Source organism: Malurus melanocephalus, unplaced genomic scaffold (genome assembly GCF_030028575.1).
Source record: "Malurus melanocephalus ecotype Western Australia unplaced genomic scaffold, MMel_1.1 scaffold_346, whole genome shotgun sequence".
NCBI classification, from domain to species: Eukaryota; Metazoa; Chordata; class Aves; order Passeriformes; family Maluridae; genus Malurus; species Malurus melanocephalus.
In genome coordinates this window covers 373,557-395,661 of record NW_026623578.1, presented here as the reverse complement: position 1 = coordinate 395,661, position 22,105 = coordinate 373,557, and the positions used below count along the sequence as shown (strand labels likewise).

At 39.9% G+C, this 22,105-nt stretch overlaps 1 protein-coding gene across 1 annotated transcript in view; it reads right to left on the bottom strand.

Moving 5' to 3' along the window:
• RORA (RAR related orphan receptor A) overlaps positions 1-22,105 on the bottom strand; it is a 344,571-nt gene that overhangs the window by 102,934 nt on the left and 219,532 nt on the right. The window contains exon 2 of the mRNA XM_057378204.1: positions 8,076-8,105. Coding sequence (XP_057234187.1) covers positions 8,076-8,105 — 30 coding nt within the window. The remainder of the gene's footprint in view (positions 1-8,075; positions 8,106-22,105) is intronic.

Here is a 22,105-nt window from a genome sequence, read left to right as displayed (position 1 = left end):
AGCAGTGATACAACCACAGAAATAAACTATCCCCTTGGACTTTAGATCTTTGAACAAATGGTATAAAGACCCTGTTTTAATCCTAATTTTAACCCTCATGTTTTCCCAACACTTTGCTGAATTTGGTGGCAGCCCATTCACAAAGACTCACCTTTCTGTAAAGATTGAGGTGACTTCAAGGAACTGTTCAAATCAAACCAAATGAGTCTTGCACAAGTCTTGTTTAGAAAGTACAATTATTTCTCAGGGAGCTATTGCAAAGGATGTAGTCAGAAGTATTTCCCTGTATGCATAGTTAGATGCATATGCACTGGCTAGACTCAGACTATCCGGAGCCAAAATATGCAACCCGCRTATTAAAGAAGAAAGTCATGAGCAGTAACATTTCCTATTTGCTTTCACATTGTTTGCATTGAAAAATATTCAGAACACAAAAGTAGATTTGGAGAAGTCTCATCTGTCAGTTTTGTGGTGCCCAAGACACCCAAAAACTGGAAGAAAAAAAAAAAAAAGACTTTGCAAAGAGCAACTTCTACAGCTCTTAAGAGTTGGACTAAAGTCTTAGAATGTGAAGAATATCARATATTTCTAAGCTTATACTCTGCCCATAACACAGTTCTCTTCTATGGCCAATGAACACACCAAAATTGGACAGCTGTTCTTATCAAGCTGGAAACATTAACTTCATAAAACAGCTGCAAGAGTTCTAAAGACAGGAGATTTAAAAAAACAACAAAAAAATAGGCCATGCTAAGAGGGCTGATGAAAGCACATTTCAGCCAACAGGATTCACTGAAGCAGCTGCAATAGGATTCAGATCAGTCCTACGCTTTCCCCGTTGAAGTGCATTGCACCACAGGAGGTGTTCATCACTTCATTCACTATTTCCTACATCAGAKGAATGGCCTTAAGAATTAATAGACAGTAAAACCAAGGGCACAAAACATGCAAGAGCAGCTTCTATGAAATTATAAAGGAAGATTTAGATAGAAGGGAACAGACACTCCCAATGTGTTTACTGCCTGCATCCAGAAACAGTTTACATTTATTTTTGAGTCATGTCCACAATTTGTTAATATCCATCAACCACACTAACAGAATTCAGATCTCTAATGTCAGAAACCCTTTAATGCTTTACCAACACTTCAACATTCCTTAAAACATGGGCCTCCAAATAATTTTTTAAACATGAAAGAGAATGTCTCTGCCCATCCTATCTGCTTCCACAGGAGTGACCAGAAAAAGAAATGAAGTGTGAGCAGAACTGCTATATATTGATTTGCAATTTAGAAGTATCTGAACTATAATCCATCCTACACAGACACATCAATTTTCATACTGGATGATTAACATTTTGCAAATACTTAGCAGTCTTCATTTGTCAAAATTATTTTTTCAAATAATTTGCAGATTTTTTCCCTTGCTCTGGTTTGCATGSTCCTCCATTATTAAGGCAGAGAAAACCCTATCAGAGGGTATTTACCAGAAAACCCACTCAGTAAAGTAAGCCCATAATTAATGGTTACAGCCAAAACCCCCATACAGATAGAAGCTGCTCCATATACTCAGAACAGAACCAGAGAAGAGTCCTGATATAATCTTCAAGTACAGCTAATAGACAGAGCTCCCCATGGGACTTGCAGGGCAKTGCATTTAATTGCCTGTTCTATCAGCCTTAGAGAAAATGAAATGTTCCTTCCAACTGTGCCAAAGTGTTGGGGCCCAGGCACAGCCAAGCTTTTGGGCAGCTGAGGGAAGATTAGAGGCACAGGTTTGTCTCAGCTCTGAGCAGTTATTCTGTGAGGACACAAAAAATACATTAATGGAAGTTCTTCTGATGCTTTACCTTTACCCATGGCTGTTTCCACATGGGCGAAGGGCTGGTCTCTCACAAATATTGGAACTTTTACAGAGAACATGTTTTACTGCTGCAGATGTGCAGAGCATCCACAGATTTCACCTACAGCCATGTCATGGAAATCACACGTCCACACACATTGCCACTGTGTGTACTCTCTGCCAAGCCAGCCAGAAAYACTTTCTGACTTGAAAAATATTCCCAGCTCTCCTGATTATTGGACAATGCCTTCATCTCTGCTCAYARTARTTTGGCCACACAAAAAGAAGACAAYGTTCTCTCTAAGGCAACAAACAAGTAAGTGACACAGTGTTTTGTGTGGCAACCAAACCAAACTTTTCACAGGGATGGCCTCAAAGGGGAATTAAAGGTACAATGCTGAGCTGCTGCTCTAGAGGCTTCCTCTGGCTCACAGCAGGGAAGTTGAAAAAAAAAAAAAAAAGAAAAAGAAAAAGAAAAAAGAAGTGTAGCAGTAGTTCAGTAAAAGTTTTGAACAAGAGAACAGCCCTAGATAGATGTCTTCAGATTCTTCACCAGGGCAAACAGTGCTTCAAGGACAAGTAGGAAAGTAGCAGCTATTTGAGGCAACTTCATTATAAAATCATTTTTAATAAGCAATCTGAACAAAGAGAGGGAATGCTCTTGCAGAGAAGCCCCCAAGGGATCTTAAGGCTGCCCAGTAAAGTTATTAGGAGGTTACACACAGGGGACCAAACAGCTATTTTATTGGCCTCAGGGGACAGGGTTTAGTTTTCACCTGTTCTCTTTAGGCCCTGGTGCTAACAGCAGATCCTGTTAACCATCAGTTTTCTGAAGGCTCCTGCTTTCAGGAGGGAAAAGTTACCATTTACTTACTTTAGTCTGCACATGAAACACGAGGTGAAGTCGACATACYATGSATAGTCGATAAGTCTGATTTATAAKTAATTATAAATCAGATCAGAAAAGCAAAATCACAGTAGTTTTTTCCTTTAATGCAATTAAACAAAATAATTAGCAAATGTTGAGAAGTCTTTAGCAGTGGCAGTAAATATAATACAGAAAAGTAAATACAGAAAGTAAAATCAGAGAAGAAGAGAAATCTCGGTCTTGGGTTCTATTAATCTGGAAACATTACTATTTTTGTAGAACTCTGGTGAACAACAGTTGCAGGATATTTGGACAAGTGAGAAGCCAAAGAGCTGTATTGTGCCCCAAATCTGCCTTATCATTTCAAACAAGCAATGTGCTCTTCTTAGCAACTGCTTAGAGCCAAACGCAGGATGGGCACGATGCAGGAATGGATCTGTGTCCTGTTAGCAGCATGGCTTTGCCCCATGAACAGGACATTGCCTTTTTTTGGCTCGTTGTGCTGCAGCAGCAATGCAGACACAGCACTGCAAGGCCAGGCAAAGGCTCTGGGGCTGCTCAGGACAATGTGGAGACCCCTGAACTCTGTCCCTCCGACCTCCAGTTCTTGCCAAGTCAACTCCCCACAGCTCAGCCCAACCTTCTCGTCTGCAGGTAAACTCCAAACATCCATTTCCCCCTTAGTCCAGAGCTCTTGTGTACCTATCCAAGAACACTGACTCAGGATACACCTGGAGACCAACACCTATGGCCAGGGGAGTGCAGGAACAGCTCCAGAGCTTCATGTGGGAGCCAGGAAAGAGCTGAGACAGTGCCTGCTGTGGATCTCTGACAGAAACAGGGACGGGTTTACTTCTACCCTTAGCCAACAAAGCTGCCAGTTTTTCATGCAAACCATTTTATTTAGTGCTAAAAATTAAAAACAMAGTTCCGCTTATTTTCCTTCAGGAGCTCATGTCATTCAAAACAGCACCTAGCTTTGGAAACAGTTCTTATCTGCCAGAAATTAACTGAAAGAATAATTTCAGTTTAAGTAAGGAACATTTCACCTAAAATTAAGGAATTCATACAGAGATGCCTACTGACATAATTGTTTAAGAAAATTACTCTAATTTAAATATCTTGATAAATTACAAAAAGAAACATGCTCTTTTCTCTCCAAACGGTGCTAATTCAGTCTAAATGCATGAAGCAGTCAGTTGTCACTTCTGGACTCAGCTCAGAAAGGCCATCGTGCACGCTGTGGTGACAGGGGACTGGAGGTGCACTGCCACTGGAATGCTGAACGCAGTGAGAACCCCTGGGCCAGTGAAGAGCACCCTGCAGGTCCCCACCTCTGGTGAGTGTGTGTCACTCTGGACAGAAAATTGGGAGGATGGCATTTAAAATCAAYGCGTTTTTTACCATCTTACAAATACCAGGTAAGCAAATGACTGAATGTACCTGGACCTTGGTGCAGATAAGAACTCCAGCTATGCAACCAAACTCCTTCAAATCTTCTGACTGTGGCTCTTCACAGCTCAGACAGTGAGAGAAAGAAGGTTCCATTACATCCTGGATTCYGTACAATATTCGCCTTCTGGAGGCATCCGCAGGAAACCACCCCTTATTTTGAGAGGCAGTCAAGTTCAAAATCATTTAAGGAAGTCAGTGCCCAAGATAAAAAAARGATCTGAAGAAAAATAAAGTGATTGATTTGCGTGATAGTTCTGAGTCACAAGTGGCCTGGTAGAGACTGTGAAACTAATTACATGATGTGTGGCAAGATAYAGATTTAAGATGCCAGAAGCTAAATACTACACACTTCAGGACAGCCTAAAGCCAAGGAAGTCAGTATTAAATGCCAGGTCCTTTGCAGCCTTCTGTTTCCCAGAATTTCAGATTGTTATCATCACTGGTACAATAATGCCTCTCTGAATTTGCAAAATGGGTGAAGTTGTGCAAAGTTACAATAAACGCGGAACACTTTTCTATTCAGAGTATGAAACATGGCAGGAAGAGGGTTGTTTTACAAATACTAGTGCCAATGAAACRATCAGAAAAGAATCTAAATGTCAGTCATGTCTTTCTCAAGTCAAAAAKAACTGAAAGACCAGAAGTCCCACTTTGTGTGGAAGATGAGACAGGGCTTGTCTTCTACCATCTGACAGACTACAGCTTATCTAAAGTGATGGTTAACCTGACAAATAGCCATGTGAGCTCAAGAGAATAATTCTACAAACAGACAGAAGGCATGAATTTTTTCTTYAAAAGCTTGTTTAATCTTAAACTTGAACTGAGCAAAGAAGGGCATTTTGGGGTGGATAACACTTACTCCCTTAGTGCTGTTTGCAAGACTATTACACTCTGTTTAAATCAGGTTATGCAACATTTAAACTGTGATAAAAAGAAAATGTGGAGAAGCACCAGYGAAATAGAATACTTGGATAAAATCAGTTGCCTCAAAAAGAATAAAAATCTCTCAGGTTTTATTCAGATAGTTCCATTATGAGAGACCTGCATTTCTTCAGCACTACTGCATTGCATGTGTACAAATACTGAGCRACTGTAAGGTTCAGAAATCACCTGAGCACCTGCCATCAGCACAGGAGCTCAGTTTCAGCTGACAGGACACTTTTGTCACAGCCTAATGCCAAGAAGGGAATAAAATGTACCCAAACCCTCAAACAATAAAGCCAGGAACAGTTAAGTAGTAGAGACAGACCCCCACCAATTTCAAAACCTGCACAATTAAAACAGATGTTAGGGTTAAGTCTGAAAAGGATCAATCTGTTGTTTGAAATGCCTCATGTATCAAACCTTCTGGCATTAAGTTAAAAAACTTAATTAAAAAACTTTTTTCTCTGCTAATTTCTTTCATCTTCTCCACTCATTTTCTCCACTGTCTTTCTTTCTCCCTAATTAAAAGGTCATTAGAAATAAGTAGCAGTTTACAGTCAGTCAGACATCGCACACTCTCATATGTCACACATTGTAAATTCAGAATAAGACATTTTCATCCATATTTCTAAAAATCAATGCAGGCAATGAATATACACTAAAGAGTTGGAGAGAATTTTTTTTTAAATTTTTTTGCAGAAATCCTACTCTACGTAACTTCATTTGGATAAATTATATATACTGATACAAAGTGATATCCAAATTCCAGATCATCCCAGTGCACAAACTCTGTCATTTTTAGTTGTTAACAACTCAGAGTTTGTAATCCTTGTATTTAGGTGTTTGTATTAAATAGGTTTTTTTTTCTAATTCATTCTAAAACTGTGAATTTTATTGGCTGCTTTTTCTATTCAACAAAAAACCCTAATTCTAGGCAATAAGGAAAAAATGCTTCTGGTGTGTGATGATGAAACGCCAAAGGTGCACAATTTACATCCATTCCTGCTCTAAGCAAATTTGTCATAACAGAAATGAATTCTAAAAGAACTTCAACCAAAACTGAATGAAACCTCATACATATTTGCTAGCAAACWTAGCTTACATTTTCATCATGCCAATTACAGCATATTGCTCCTTCTATTTTAATCCCTTCTTAATGGGCAAGCTTATCTTCCCATTATTCAGGGAACTTTTCTGTTCATGCTTCAGCAATTGCATGACAACTGATTAACAAATTGGGGAACTACTCTTTGACAGTTCTCTTAGCAAAGCACAGAGTTCTCAACATGAAAGACACTGGGACCCTAATTTCTGTTTGAACTAGATGAAAGGCCTTGCATGGGGAGCAGCACTAATCATCTCTCACAGTTGAAGAACACATCTTTTTTTCATCACAGGCCTGAAACACAGCCTCAGCTGAGACACACAAGGTGACAACACTGCAGCAGTCTGGTGTGCCTGAGGAGCCTTTTCCCTACACTCTTTAGGACCGTGGTTACTGCTTGATCTTCCCTACAAACTCCCAGTACTGGAACTGGAGCTCTGGCTCCGTGGCTCAGTTCCTGGCACTGCTGTACAGACCCAGGGTGATTTTGGCTGATCCCCAGGGTGGGTGTTACAAATCACCATTTACCTCTGCACAAGAGAGGCCCAGGACTGAGCTGGCACMAATACCCAGCTCCTCCTCACCTCTAGAGCCCATGGGCAGGGCTGTGCAAAGCTGGACACTGCCTGGGGATATATGGAGCACCTCAGCCTCCTGTGCTGTCAATCCCATTCAACACAGCTCCAATATTCACCAGAAACACCAGGCTCACATTCTGCCCTCAGCTGCCTGCCTGGAGCTCCTCTAAGTTCAATGAAACCATACAAGCTTTAGCCAAAGAGGGTCTAACCCTAAGAATTCATTAAGGAGCAAGCCCACCTAAGCAGAGGAGGACCAAGAGTTTGATACATTTCAAATCTGTTTCAAAACTCACACAAATCAGCTTCTCATCTGAAATTCTTAAATCTGCTTTTTAACTCTACACAGTGAGAATTCAYAATCTCAAGTCAGATTTTTCATTCCACCAGTATTATAAAACCAGGAATGAAATAAGARTGAAAGCCATATAAGACACTTCATGATGCCCTAGAAGCTGCAGTGAACATACCTGGAATGCATAAAATGCATATGAATTTGTAAATTTTGAGCAGCCTACCACCTGTTTTGTTAGAGGGTTTTCATGAGAGCTCAGCTTTAGCCTACTCCTGTTTCAGTTCCTGGGCAAGTACAATTCTTGCACCACCACATTTCCAAGCCTCCACAGTATCTGAAGAATCTCAAAGCATCTCCTTCAGCTACAAATCGTAGTATTTTCTTGGAATTGGGCTTGTAGCTCCCTGCAGGAGCAGAGTTGATTCCCAGAAATGATGTCTTTGAAGAGGATTTGGAATAAATGTATCTGTAAGTAAATGCACACATCCACAGCCGTTTCCAAGGTCGCCACTTAGGGGGACTGTTTTTGATATGGTTGAGAGCAAAACAATAACTTCCTTTTTTTCACTGGGATCCTTAAGCACAAAATTGTTTATCTTACACATTAATGCATAGAAAAGGGCAAAATACTTACAATTAAATTATTTTGATATGAATAATACTGCACATATAACAGTCAAAACCAACCATTCTCCTCCCCAGTATTTTCTGGATGTCAATTATCAGCCAGCYATAAGGGAGACATGGTAGAGCAAGGAAATCTGCCTTTCCTCCTTTCTTTTTCCACCCTCTGACTTAACAGATATGTGAGTATCACATATACACATATACACATTGTACATCTAACTACACTTTGGGTGAAGACTGAAACCCCTAGGGCAGAAAAAACACCAGAATTTTTTAAATGGAGGTTTCCCAGGCTAGACCAACACCAATTAGTCTGAGCAGCACAGCACAGCTTAGCACAAATTCCATTTGTGAGAGAAGGCCAAATCAAAAGATATTACTTACATGTATGAGTCTTCTTTGTTACAGAAATACCTGTAGGGAAGAAACGACACCAGCGTTAGCAAAGCAACCACTGTGTAAATTCTTCTGACATACATTTCATCATTAATCTATTTTATCAGACACACAGCAGCCACTCTAAAAGAGAAATGAAAATTGYCATGATTTGTACGTTCAAGGTGGAAGGATCTCCCCTCTGTGTGAAGACTTTAATGATGTATTCCCTTCTCACACCTCGCCAGTAAATGTTTTGCTGGAATGCAGATCTCCACACCTCTGTTCAAAACTGAAGCTGACACAAAGAGAAGATACCAGCAATGCTGTGGAAGCCCCCTTGATTTTCCATGGTTAGAACTTTCCCCACAYTCCTATCACCCAGTGCACATTAAACTATCCAGACAGAAGGGATTTGAGCAGCACAAGTGGTTTGCTGTGTTATTAAGTTCAAGCAGTTCCTTGATGGCAAACTGTAGCTTATGCTCATTAAAACCTAACGAACAGCTCTCCCAACATGACTACTGCTTGCCATAGTCCCGAGCCAGATGCAAATATCTCCAAGCTGTTAAAGATACACTTTATGAAGTAATAAAGATGTTTTCATGCTAGACAGGCATGTGGCAGCAATCACCAGYGATGGTCCAGTGCCAGTGAAACTTGAGAGGCATTTTAAAGAAAGCAGCAGAGTGAATAGAATGAGGCAAAATWCATAATATCAAATAAAGATAAAATTAACTCTGTTAAATGTCATTGCAATTCATGCTTGAATACAAACAATATTGTCTCCACTTTAGTAGATAACTGGTGAYGTACTCAGACCCATCAGTATTTAAGCTTCACTCTCCTTGGGGGTAATTTTATGAGATGACGAGAAAGAGGTTACTGGAAACAGTACAAATATTTGAAGCATTTCATTTGTGATCAAGGMCTGTAATGAAATTTTGGAATTGGGATTGTTTGGCTTCATATTAATGAAAGACGGAGAAACCTGAATCTCCTTTGCTACCCTCCAACWTCTTCAACCACCTCTTCCAAACAAATTACTATTGAAAAAAATTAGACTTTTATTTCAGGCTTCTTAGYTGTGGAACATCTCAGGGAGGCAGTAAATTACAATAACTCAGAAAACTATAGACACTTTATTTGCAAATATAGAGCTAACTTCCAAAGCCAACAGTTTTCAAATTATTCATTTTTTCGATAGATACTAAAACCCTGTGCCAATCCCAAATATTTAGCGATGAAGTTTGACATAACTGTCATGAGGGCTATTTTTTAAATTGCACTTACGTTGCTACTGGCATTTAGTTTTTAAACTACCAAGTCCCACAAGTGTGAGCACTGGGACCTTTCTTTTCCCTGAAATGAAAAGCTAAAAGGCTTAGGCTTTGGGAAGTAAAGCTTTGAGTAGTTTGTTTGGGCAGTTTTGTAAATGTGAGACACTGGTAAGCAATTTACAGAAAKCAGAAAACTAGAGCTTGATTAAGTATGGGTAATTAACTTAAATTGAAAGGCCCTGCCCAAACGTGGACATTCCTCATGCAAGGAATTAGGGTTAGAACCACAAACTGTAGAGCCAAGGTAAGCAATAAAAACAAAAAACAACCCCAAGCATAACAAAAATAAACTCTTTTAGACATAAGCAGCTACTATGGGGGGCAAATACATAATTTGTAAGGGCAAAACTTCTTAAATTTTCATTTCAAAAATGGAATTTAATTTCCAGCCATTAGCAGGTGGCTCAGAGTAGGTGACAGGACAGGACAGGAGGGTGTGACACGGAGGTGGCCACTACTCACTGCTACAGAGCAATAGCTTAGGGCAAGAAGAGGGCCAGAGTGAGAAGCAGAGGGATCTGAAGCACCTGCATCAAAATGAATCAATGGTATCTTGTGCACTCTTTCGTAGGAGTGCAAACCCCTCTCTTGAGGTTTTTCCAAAGGTTTGCCTCACCCTTCAAATCAGAAATTACAGCTGCTCTTGGATTACTGGCTTTTCCACCAAGGAAGAGCCTTTTGGCTGCTGTTTGGCTTCCTGAGTGCCCCCTAAACAGCAGGAACAGCTCGTGACAACATCCTCATCTTCACCAGCATCCTAACATCCCCTTGGCAGACACACTTGCCCTGACCTTGCCTATCTGGCCAACTCCTACAATCCTAAGGATATTTTATGGAATGGAAATGCAGAGGAAAAGGTCTTAGATCTGAACACCATTTGCAAAACTTCCTCTCCCAACACTAGAGCTAAAAAATGGATACAGCAGTGCTCTTTCAGCATTATGGGAGCCATATGTGTACTTTTCTCAGAAAATAATGCTTTCTGTAAAATCACTTTGAACAGAAAGTGCTTATGCTGTCACTTCTGATTACTCACAGCCTCTTCACAATGGGATTTGCCACAGCACAAAACAGACTTAGCTGTATTCGCTGACTGAGGGCTCACTTCCCCTGATACATGAAACACTGATGGAAATATTAGTGCTTATATTTTTCTACATTTTTTTTAATGTGAGATGTGTCGTGGGTTTTTCCAAATCAGATGTTTCCATAAAATTACCGATTATCATCTGGTAAGACCTTTTAAGTGTTTTATGCAGATATTTTTAGATAACCTTTTAAAGCAACAGCTTAGAGGTAGGTATTTTTACATCTTCTTCATCATTCCACTGGTGGTTGCATCRAAAGCAAAGTATTTTGCTTTGAGCTGTGGTTTTAAAGTAGCTGCAATCTGGCAGAACAAGGATAATGTTGCCACTGAGTCCAACAGGATTAGCTTTAAATTAATCAGGAATCTTCACTGACGTAAAATAAGTTATGAATTTTTAAGTGGCCTTCCCTTTCACACAGGTAACTCTAAGTGACCAGAAAAACGGAGCAAAAACTGCACAAGCATATCCAAAAAGTTMAATTAGATACATTATAACCAGTGCTTTAAATACAAACATTGAAGATGCAACACTGTGATCAGTTTTACTTGCGATGAAGGAAGGCAATTACTGCTACTCAGAACAGTCAAGGTGGATAGTAATAATCATARAATGAGTGTATTATGGAAAGAAATTCAGTCAGAAGACCACTGAACGTTAAAAGGGGGAGTTACAGCATCTCTGGCTCTCGTTGGGCCAGTGCTACATCCCACTCACATTTACATGTGAACGCCTTTCCTGTGCRGGCATCAGCTCTCTTAGAATCACCAGGATCTCTTGAGAGACTAATTCTGCAACTCCAACATACATCAGCAATTTTCTTCATAAGATTAGGMATGATTACCAAGGACTGCTCTTGTTTGTAAACATTTCTGGGACAGGACCATCAGTTTATACAGAGTTGAGAATACACCATATAATAAAATCTAAATCCAACACACCACTGAAAGACAAAGATTTATTTTTAGTAAGTMGAGCACAAAGAACCTACTGATTCCTTTAAAAATGTTACTTAATAGAAAATCCAATTTTTAATGGGGTTTCATTTCAAAATATGATAGACTGGAGACTACTTGCCACTATTAGCACTCTTTACACTGTCAGCTTTCCATTCTCATTGAGCAACAAATACAAAAAAAAACATCAAGAGAGGAAGAAACAACACTGTAACTTYAGTGTTGCTAATACAGAAAGACTTCCTGACTTAACCAACTAGACTTCGAAGYAAAGCAAAGGAAATGTCATGAAAATACCACAGTATATATCACTGCCATGGTTATCAGTGAGTGAAAGTTTCAGTATTACAGTTATCACAGAATGTATCACTTCCGCAGTGCAATTTGACATTCCTGATCAACACCAAATCTTAAACAAATTAATATCTTAGGCTTTTCATCAGGGCTATGCAATGCTCTTTGCAACAACAATCGATTTTTTTTGTAAATGAAAAGAACTTCTACACCATTCCCTTTCCCCCTCCCACTAACAGTATGTAATTTGCCATGATGGGTGGTATTTACAAAAATAGCTTGCTGGATGCAATGAACTTTGAAAAGAATATCTACCAACAGAGACAGGATATTCTTTTGCAAGCAGTTAGCCCGACTGACCTTCACTAGACAACTTCAAATAGAGATAACAATGTCTTCAAGTACAAAAAGAGACTCAGATATTTTATACATCATAAGCTATTTCTCACAGTTGCCCATCCAAATAAAGCAACATAATGAAACACTGCTTACTCTGTGAACCCAGATCCCYGCTGCTGTTGTACAGTTGTCAACTTCCCACATTTCAAGGGGAAAACACACTTTGATGTACAGAAAGATAAGTAAAAAGGCCCCTGTCTGGCAGAATACATTACTCTGCAAAATATCAAAGAAGAATATTCTTGAGTGCAATTTTCTTAAACCTCCAAGAAAACTCTCCCTCAGAAGTTTGTATGGATAAACACAGGCATCACCGGCAGAGCTCCCAACTAATCTCCAGGACTTGTGTTAAGCACCACTGTGCTCCCCTTTGCTCTGCCTTTTGTGCCCAAATCGGGTGATGAACACTGCTCTGATCTCAGCCCATCTCTGCAGATGCTCTGTGCATAAGATGCTTTGCTCCTGTGGATGTGCTTATACAATATATGTGGGGTTTTTTTCCTTTTTTTTTACTTTCCCCTACGCTCCCCTCAAGCCAGCATTATGGCTCTAGAAGGGTTTGGAACTCAGACATTTTAGGATGGATGTGAAAKCTTGCGGGGAGAAAACACCAACTTAAAATTTTAAACTCTAAGCCTCCTGTCTGACATATTGTGTAAAATCAGAGAGAAAACATATTACGAGCTTGGATCCCACTGTGTTTCATCCTGTCACTCCACTTCTTCTTTATTGTCACCACACAAAGCTGGCAATTATGGCAGAAGATTATATGKAACACCCGGGCACTCGCAGAGAATCCACCAAGGCAGAATAATAGATTTGGGTGTATTCAGAAAGGAGCTCATTCTTTCAAAAACTTGAATAGTGGTTTCTATTAAAGTCTGTATGGATCTCTGGCTTGAAGGAATTCTGTGATCCTTGGGGGCTATTGTTTATGGTGACCAAGGCGAAATAACACACATACAAATACTGCAAATACAACTTCAGTGAATTTACCGAAAGAAAATCATGTTGCAAAACAGTGTCCTTGTCTAGGACAGAGGAGCTGTTAATGATGTTCAACGCAACTATTGAAAGTACTCCAAGTAATTTCATTATTTTGTTTCAAAACTAGAYACTAATGCTTATAGTTCACTCAAGAAAATATTAAAATTACAGTCTAGGGTGGCATGGATCATGGACACAGCCACTAGGCATGTAAGAACAAGGAAGCTTTCCATAATTATGATACCAGCCCTCCAAAAAAAAACACAACCCAAACATCTCTTTTTTTAAAAAATCAACTTAAAATRTGGCAACATAATTTTTAAATGTAACATTCCAGATTTTTCCACGTTTTACTGAAAAGGAAAGATCWTACCACGTGAAACAAGGTTTTTAGGTTTTTTTCAGCAAGTCTACATCAAGCGCTTCCTCAAGTCCAAAGGTACATAACAAAGTCACAAGAATCAAGGTTGACCTAAGCACTTCAATACTGAAAAAAACCCAACCTTTCTATCTTAAGATTCACAGCTGTTCCTTATACCTAAGTTCTATCAACAAATTATTCACAGGTACATCTTTAAGGCCTTGCTTTAGCATTACTGCTTGCATCATATGGTTACATCTGAATTAGCTACAGGAAATTTTCCAGAACACAGTTTTTTACTTTTTACCGAAATATGGATACAGAGTATTTTGAAACAAACAGATTAAAAAACCCAAGGATATTTTTTAAAAAAATGTTTTGACATTATTTTAGTGAGGCAGATTACATTTTTASACCTTGCAAATCAGACTGGCTTCCTACTCCTGAAAAGTGACTTTCTGCACCATCTAGGCATTTTATGACTTCATTTTTTAGCTGCTGACAGCCTCACCCACCTTTAAAGCAAGAGTAGTACCTGTGAAAACATGAATACAAACAACTTCTTTCAAAGTTACAGAGTATTTGTAAGAGAAATCACCACTGTCCTGAGTTGTCACCTGTACAACAAACAGATAAAAGATTTCCCTGCTCTTTCTAGACTTTTCCCAAATAAAAACTTCTTAATCAACTCCGAACTGACTTCCTGATGCCAAAACTGCTCCTAATTGTAAAGATGATGAACTTTAACCATTTCTTTCTTGCACAACCTCACTGACAGTCCCCCTGAGCCTTAACATATTTCTGTCCTCTCAAATAAACAGTCTAACATCAGGAAAAAACAACAATGAATCTGGATTAAACAGCCACAATGCTCTTACATGACAAACATCACCAAAGAGTAGATGAAATATCCATCCCACATTTATCGTGTATTCCACGTACTAAAAGTCAAAATTAGTTGAGAACTGTACGTACGATGTTTCCAGCAGRAGTGTTCACAGAAGACCACAGCTCAGCTTTGTTTTAATGATATTTGTTACACAACTGACCAAGCAAATCACGAGTATTTCAAAACAGCCTTGCACAGCAGCACAGTGACATGGACAGAATCCAGGCCAATGTGCAAAGTCCCACGAATCCAAGCAGCCACTGCAGTCTTTAGGACAGACAAACAGGGTGTAAGGAAACCCAGCATTCCCTAAAAACTGTCACAGACTTTCTGAGTATTGTGTCTTTGCTTGAGCCTTGCTGCAAGTCCCTGTTTCACAGAGTTTATCAGTGACAGGAGAGCATTTCAGACTCCACTGGAGGCACCACACTTTTTCCTCCYGGTGACATTGAAAGAACAGAGTCCCCTTCAGCTGAAGGCTCAGTCCTACCAGCACATTAATAGGAACCATTTGTTTAACCTGCACTAGATATATGGGCAAGGAGCTGTGGAAGGTGTGCAGCCTCCTGAGGGGAATCAATCATTGAACTGTTGATGTTGGAAAAGATCTCCAAGATCAATGAGTCAGCCATGGGCTGCCAGTGCCAGTCCATCCCTGAGCCTCATCCCTCAGCGCTGGCCCGGCCACTCGGTTCACTGACTGCAATGTTCTCAGTGTGAGCCTGGACCCAGGAAAGATCCCAGCTGAGACCATGGCACAATGAGCAGCAGCATTTCTGCAAATTCCCTGCGTGCTGGGACAGAGGAGCAGGCAGCGGCAGGGTTGGCACTGCAGACTGGCATTTGGCAGTGCCCACAGTGCACACATTGCACAGGCACCGATGGGCCTTTGCTCCTCCATTTTGAACCATTCAATTRCTTTTTACATGTCTGCTCCCCTTTCAGACACCTCATCCAAGGACACTTTTCAAGTAATTTCAAAGAAACGTTTCACTTAAACATGGTTCTTATCAAAGCCTTTCAGGCTGCTTTGTTCARGGCTACTGACAACCTCACGTTCAAAAGCATGAGCCCGGCCTCCAAGAGTTCAGGGCATTTCCAAATTGTCAAACTACAAATAAAATGGAGGGTGGGGGCTGTCTTCCTGTATGTTACCTCAGGCCAACCGTGCGTGGAAATCAAACTGCCCTTCGAGCAGAACTGAAATTCTCAGAGAGAGGCCCAGGRCCTGAGATAGAGCTGAGATAACAACCACAAGGCTGCAGCAGTCCTGATTACAGCAAGCCTCACCTCCAGGCAGTCCCTCTAGATGGGAGATAAAAGAAGCCTCGTGCCCCAGTTCTGTGCCTTCAGGTACCTAGAACTGCAATGTGAACATCTTCACACAGGCTGCCAAAGCTCTTTCAGTGTGCAAACAAAACCAAAATGTAACTAAATCAAACGGCTGCAGTCCTTTATACTCATAATTTCTGCAATAAGAATACATTATTTAAGAACACTGCAAAGCTGAACATGTTGCATTACGATTTAAAATTATCTGATGGATATTCTTGCATCAGGCAAAGGAAAATAATGGGCTTCTATTCAGAACACATTTTAAGATAAAATTACAGATTATTTTTCTTATTATTCTACCCTATCATATCTTYCAATAAAATCTGTTGTTTTTAATATATCCATTTATCTTCTACGCTCTCAACGACCCTTTGGGGGACAACCAATGAAATGGCTGACCAGAAAAAAAAAAAACAAACCATTCATGAGCTGTCCATAAGTAGGATAGGGTCATAAAACTCTGCCAGTGCTGGCATAGGAAACAACTGGTCAGTAGACATGGTGCAAAGTGACCTGCTGGATAGTTACATCCATGGGTTCCCCCTCCCTCTGATCTTAGTCAAACAGGTTTACTTCTCTTTAAATAAAGAGATCATCAAGAYTGCTGTCAGTTCAAAAATTCAAAACTCATTACCAGTTCAAACATCAGCCTCAACTGCTTGGTTCTCAGGAATAACCATGAGAAAAASAGTGCACAAGGTGAGTTCTTACAAAGAAGCAAAATATGCCTAATTAAAAACTACAGATAACTATTCTTCCAACATGCATCTGTGAGACATTACATTTGTACCCTCATCAGAAAAAAGGACAAAACCACCTACAACTTCTCCATGTATTCAAAGCAATTCTTTTGTGTGGCCGAACAAAAATGCTACTTGTTCCTGTCCCTGGAAGCCAGTGGTGATTGCATAYGGCAGGCAATTTCTGGCAAATGCAAGTCCTCATGGAAACAAAGGTATTACACATTAAGGATGTTCTTAACCCATGGCAAAGCAAATTTTCATAGTTTTAACTACCACAYAAAGTGAAGAYAATGGACAAAKAATATYTGTATCGCAAARTTGCCAGTGCCAATGAGAAGAGCASTTTGCAACTCAGYTTTTTCTGTACCACATGCCCATAACTTTTAGCAGTTTCGACTGTTCTACTACAAACACTGCTGGGTCAACTCAGTGACGATGATCATTCCAATGACCGATCCATGGACATTTCAAACGTACAATGCTGTGGGAGTGGAGAGAGGCCGGCCAGGTTAGAAAATTGGGATGAAAAAGGATGCAGGAAAGTTACACAGTAATTGGAACTTGCTGTGTATTTTACCTGAGAGATGGCATTTTGACCAGCACAATCCCCCCGACACAACACTGAGAGGGCTTCTTCRCTGAGCTGGAGGGAACAGCACGGGGGAAGGACACCATCGAGTGATTTATCAACCCCATTTGCTCTGACATCCAAGTCACTCTGGGACATCTCCGATCCAAATATAGCCACAATAAAGTCCAGGTTCACTTTTGAGAACAATCAGGAATATCATACAAGGTGAGATGCTTGCAAGCTACCAGCACTTTTTTTTTCCTGACTTCCTTCTCTAACTGACAATTAACCCAGGCAATTGCACTTTACCAAATCATTCTTGTGACTGACTATAGATAGAGACGTAATGTTTGCAAAGATGTGGGGAATTCAAGCAAAAAGACTACCAAAAAAAACCCAAAAAAACCCAAAAAAAAAACCAAAACACCCAAAAATGTCACTCAGGCAAATCCCAAAAGATGAAGATTCATCCCACACTAAAAAACAGACAACTCTACCATGTGTTTGTGWTTTCCTTGGTGTTACTGGGTTGGCTTTTTTTGCAGTACTTCCCATCATCAGGTTAGTGCTTATATATGCTCRAAACTCAAACCCTATCTGCAGTTTACAGACAAAGAAACAGAAGCTAAGTAGTTATGTAACTACAAGTCACGTATTTATAAACTGGGCTGCAATCTTAATTCAAAAACTCCCCAAGCAAGAATTTTCTCACTGCATCTTTCACAATCAGTTCATGACTTCATCAAGATTACTGAGATATCATAAAATAAGCAATATAATGTGTCTGAGGACYAGAATTTTAATGTGCATCTCATACTGCAACCCACATATATTTTAGAACTTAAATTTGGGCCTCTRTTCTAGAAGTATCTCCTGTCATAGTGTGCTAAGGTCGCAGCATTACCTATGTGCTAGGATCTCSCAATGAATACACAGAAAATAAACATTTACTGAATGTTTTACAAATCATCCTGTAGTGTAAAACAGATAATCCCACACTGACTGTGGTGGATTCAGTGCTGCTTTGTAGATTTCCACAGGATTTCAAATGACAGCTGTCTCATACAGTGGTTATTTCACTCCCCTGCAATTCYTTTCAAAATCACAAAGTAAGGGCATTAGGCTGGCTAAATTCCTTGGCTCACCTCAATGACTTTCATCTATTTAACATCTCGGATAAAATTGCCCCATTGTGCATCAAATGAAGCCACCTTTGGGCATCAGGTTCCTACTATAACCRGATTATATTAAGTTTAATTGAAAGGTCATCAATATTTTTAATCAGGAGCATATTTTCTTTACTCTGCTTTTCAACTAAGTATTTATAAGGTAATATTTTTGATCTAGAAAAATTGATTTCTCACACATCACTTTAGCAATCCCAATTGGATATTTTAGCTGCAAAGTGCTTGTACATTTGCCTTTCAGTATTCTTCTGAGGCTGTCTCCTATCACAGTAACTCTTCCCTTTTTTTTATATCAAAATATACTAAGGTCGAGGCTCAACTTCTCATTGCTTTGCTCTCCTGAGGAAAAGAAGTAAGATTCTATTATGTAGTCTTCACCAGCTGCGATGAATGAGGGGAAAACAGGGAGAGAGAAGGATTTGTGTTAGARGCTCATGCAAAATTTGAGACTTGAATATAGCACAAGTAGCACTTCAACATTTCAGACTCCTTCAGTGCCGAGATCCCTGGAGAGTTGAGTTTAAATCACTAAACTTATTTCAGGAAAGGGGAGAACACTCTGGAGAAAAGTCTGTCGACTCCAGCAAAATTAATAAACTGGTTGCTCCTGATGTGAACTACATTTCTTGACAGGAGTTTGACAAATTTCTAATTCCCTCTAAGCTACTTGTGAATGCTGCACTTGTTGCTCCTTTTTAACAGTTACTTAATACTATGACACAATAGAAGTGATAAGAATTGCTAAGTTTCACTCACCTTGCACTTTCAGTGCTGCTATAAAAACGAAAACTATGACCTTCCTCAATGTCTGTCAAAAAGGGCAGCCTATTCTTTCCTGATTTCAAATGTTCACGTACAGAAAAAGTATGTAATCCCCAATGGGTAACTTTTCAAAGAAATCAGAATTACTAAATGGAAACAAATCTCAAATGAAAAGGCCATAACATGATGCATTTTTTCTAAAGACAAGGCCTATTGCCTCATATGTGCAGCAAATCTAAAYAGAATTAATGGCATTTATATGTCACCTAACTACATGTATTTAGCATAACTCCACTGAGTTTGGATAGACACTCACTTTTCAGGGGTTTTCTTTCCTCATTCTTATTAAAGAGCATCGCTGGTTTTGTGTCCATGTGTTCAGGGTGCCAGCAGTTTTGCAGTGCTCCCTGCRATGCACAGGACTGGCAAAACCTCTCTCTGTACTCAGGGACTACTGGAAAAGCTCAATTCCTTTACAGAGATGATTATGCTCCAGAGTTCAAATGCAGCTCATAATATACTTATATGTTTAAAGAAATGGAATAAGGTGTTAATATCCTCTTGACCTAAAGCATATTTTAGAATTTTTGTACTAGAAGTACCTATGAGATATGTGAATTACACTGAATCAAGCCATAAAACAAGTTAGAATGGAGTGAATTTTCCTTTTACAACACATATTAAAAAGGGATATTTCCCATCTCAGGAAGATTTGATGAAGATAAGCCAAATCAATRCCCCCAAAGTGACATAGTTCCTTCRCAGCACAAAGGCCCTTTTTATTACTGTAAGGTGAGGGTTTATTTGTTGTAACTATTGGATTCGAGAGCATAGATACCACCCTGATGTACTTTCCACTTCCATTAGGGCTCTGGTATGCCTGTAATTGTATGGCAAGGTTAATGGTTATGCTTCCCAGCATCCTGGACCYAGGAGCACCTTTCCATTAAGTAGGAAAGCTCTTCTATGATGAAATGAAGCTTTTCTATAAATCTCTACTCAGAAGCAGGGAAATGCCTGATGTGGATAAAGAAGGGAAGCAAAGGTCAGGTTGTGTTAAGAAGTGTCCTAAAGGACTGCACACAAACTCAGTGATCACAGCACAGCTACCATCACCTGGAACCTGGGACTCTGCACTGTGAACTGGCAGCTCTGCTAATATGGGAAATAGGGAAATGTGTTCCTGTTCACGGTGTGTGACAGCAGAACTGGGTGTTCCACCACTACCAAACTGCAATTTCCAACTGCAGTGCACCCAGGCTTCAGCCACGGACCTGTAGCAWGGGATTTGCAGGGCAGCCTCACTGCCCACCAACTTTCAGATGACCTGGCCAAGTTAGTCTTGTCTGTTCTTTCAGATCTGAAAGGTTTCTTGTCTTTTATACATTACACGTGAAATACAGCAGAGTACCTCAAACAAGTGTTTACCACTTTCAATRTGTACATCAACTTGGCACTGTAAAAAGGAAGTTAATTTTAGATAAAAGCCCCAAGCAAAAATTGTGCTTCCAGCACACGTTTCAGAGTGCCTTTAGCCTTTTTTTCCCCTCTGTGCACTGAAGCCAGGGGAGCTCTGGGTGTCATGTATCTCTCGTTACACAAAGCCTGTGGGAAGGAAGCTGTTGGTGTGACTGCAGCTCAGGGCACTGATTGACACAGCAGGGCTGAACCTGCCAGGCTGTGGCTCTGTGGGTAAGGCTGGAGCAGGTACGAGTCCATCGAGAATTTTTTTTCACYGTTTCTAGCAAGGTTGGGAAAAAATAAACGTAACGCATCCGAGCCTTACACCCCTCCTCCATCTTCCTCCTCCCCTTGATCCCACCATGGGGCTCGAGTTCCTCAACTCTGAGTTGCTGAAACTCTGCATTTACACCTGTAAATTTCTGCATTGTTTTAATTTATGTCAGATTTTTTTTTCTTTAATTTCTTTCTTTCGAGGGACTCACACTCCGCTTCTGCCATCAACTGACTGTGCAAGCACAAATCTGCATCATTCCTACCTACTACAATCTCCTACCAACAAACAGGTTAATTCAGCCTGTTTCTTCCTCTCTTTGCCTTCTCAGTCCTTATGATAATGTTTTTAAGATGGATCCTGATTCCTGACATTTTTGGATCAATTTTATRCGTTCGTGCTTCTAAACACCTACAAAATAACCTGCAGAGGTCAAAATCACTGGGGAGYGTCATGATGAGAAGATTTTAATTTGAGGAAATAGAGAAATTTTGTTAAAATAGATTATTTTTCAGTCCATTCTGTACTTCATATCACTCTTCACAACACCTACCAGAAACTGTGACTATCTCTAACCACATTTAGCCAGCAAAATTCTCTCCTTAAACCTTCTGTTCCCTGAAGAGAAGGATTCCCTGAGGAATACAGTTAGAGCTATTACAAATGTTTGGAAGCAATATGAAGCTGTGTACTAGTTTAAAAAAAAATGCATGAAAATATCCAAATAATCCCACATTATTTATTTTCAGGGCTCCAGGGAAATTAAACAAGGGTGGGAAAAAGGCATAACCTGACTCCTTTACATACACAGCTCAAATTTACAGCATTAGCAACTGAAGCTCAAGACAAGAAAATTGAGCACTGGTCTGTAAATTCATTCTAATGACATCACTGCCAGGATTATCCTTTTGGGGATGGCTTGTGTAGGGGGTTGGGAGGAGAAGGCAAGGGATTGAGCAAGGGAGATTTGATTATGTTTGAGCTATTTCGATTTGAAGATGCTCTTAACTGACAAAACAGAAAGCGTCTTATCTGAGAAGGGATTTTGCTCAGCTGCTTTAAAAATCCTCCATACATACTGAAAGTCAGCACATTCCCTGGAGGATCAATTGGCTTGACAAACTCTAGACATCCTCTATAACATATTAAAAAAAAAAAAAAAAAGTATTTCCATATAAAAACTTTCTCCAGGCAAAAGCATGACATGCAAGGGCTTGTCCTGGGGCAATTAAAAAAGAACTTCTGCTAAGTAAATTTAGTGCTTGCAAAAGTTGCTGCATTGACAGCATTTGCTACCAAAGGGTTCTCTGTAATCCCACAAGCTGCAGCAGGGCAAATGTCTCCCCTGCACTGCTCTCACAGCAGCATCCCCGAGATCCAAAGGCGGGGCGA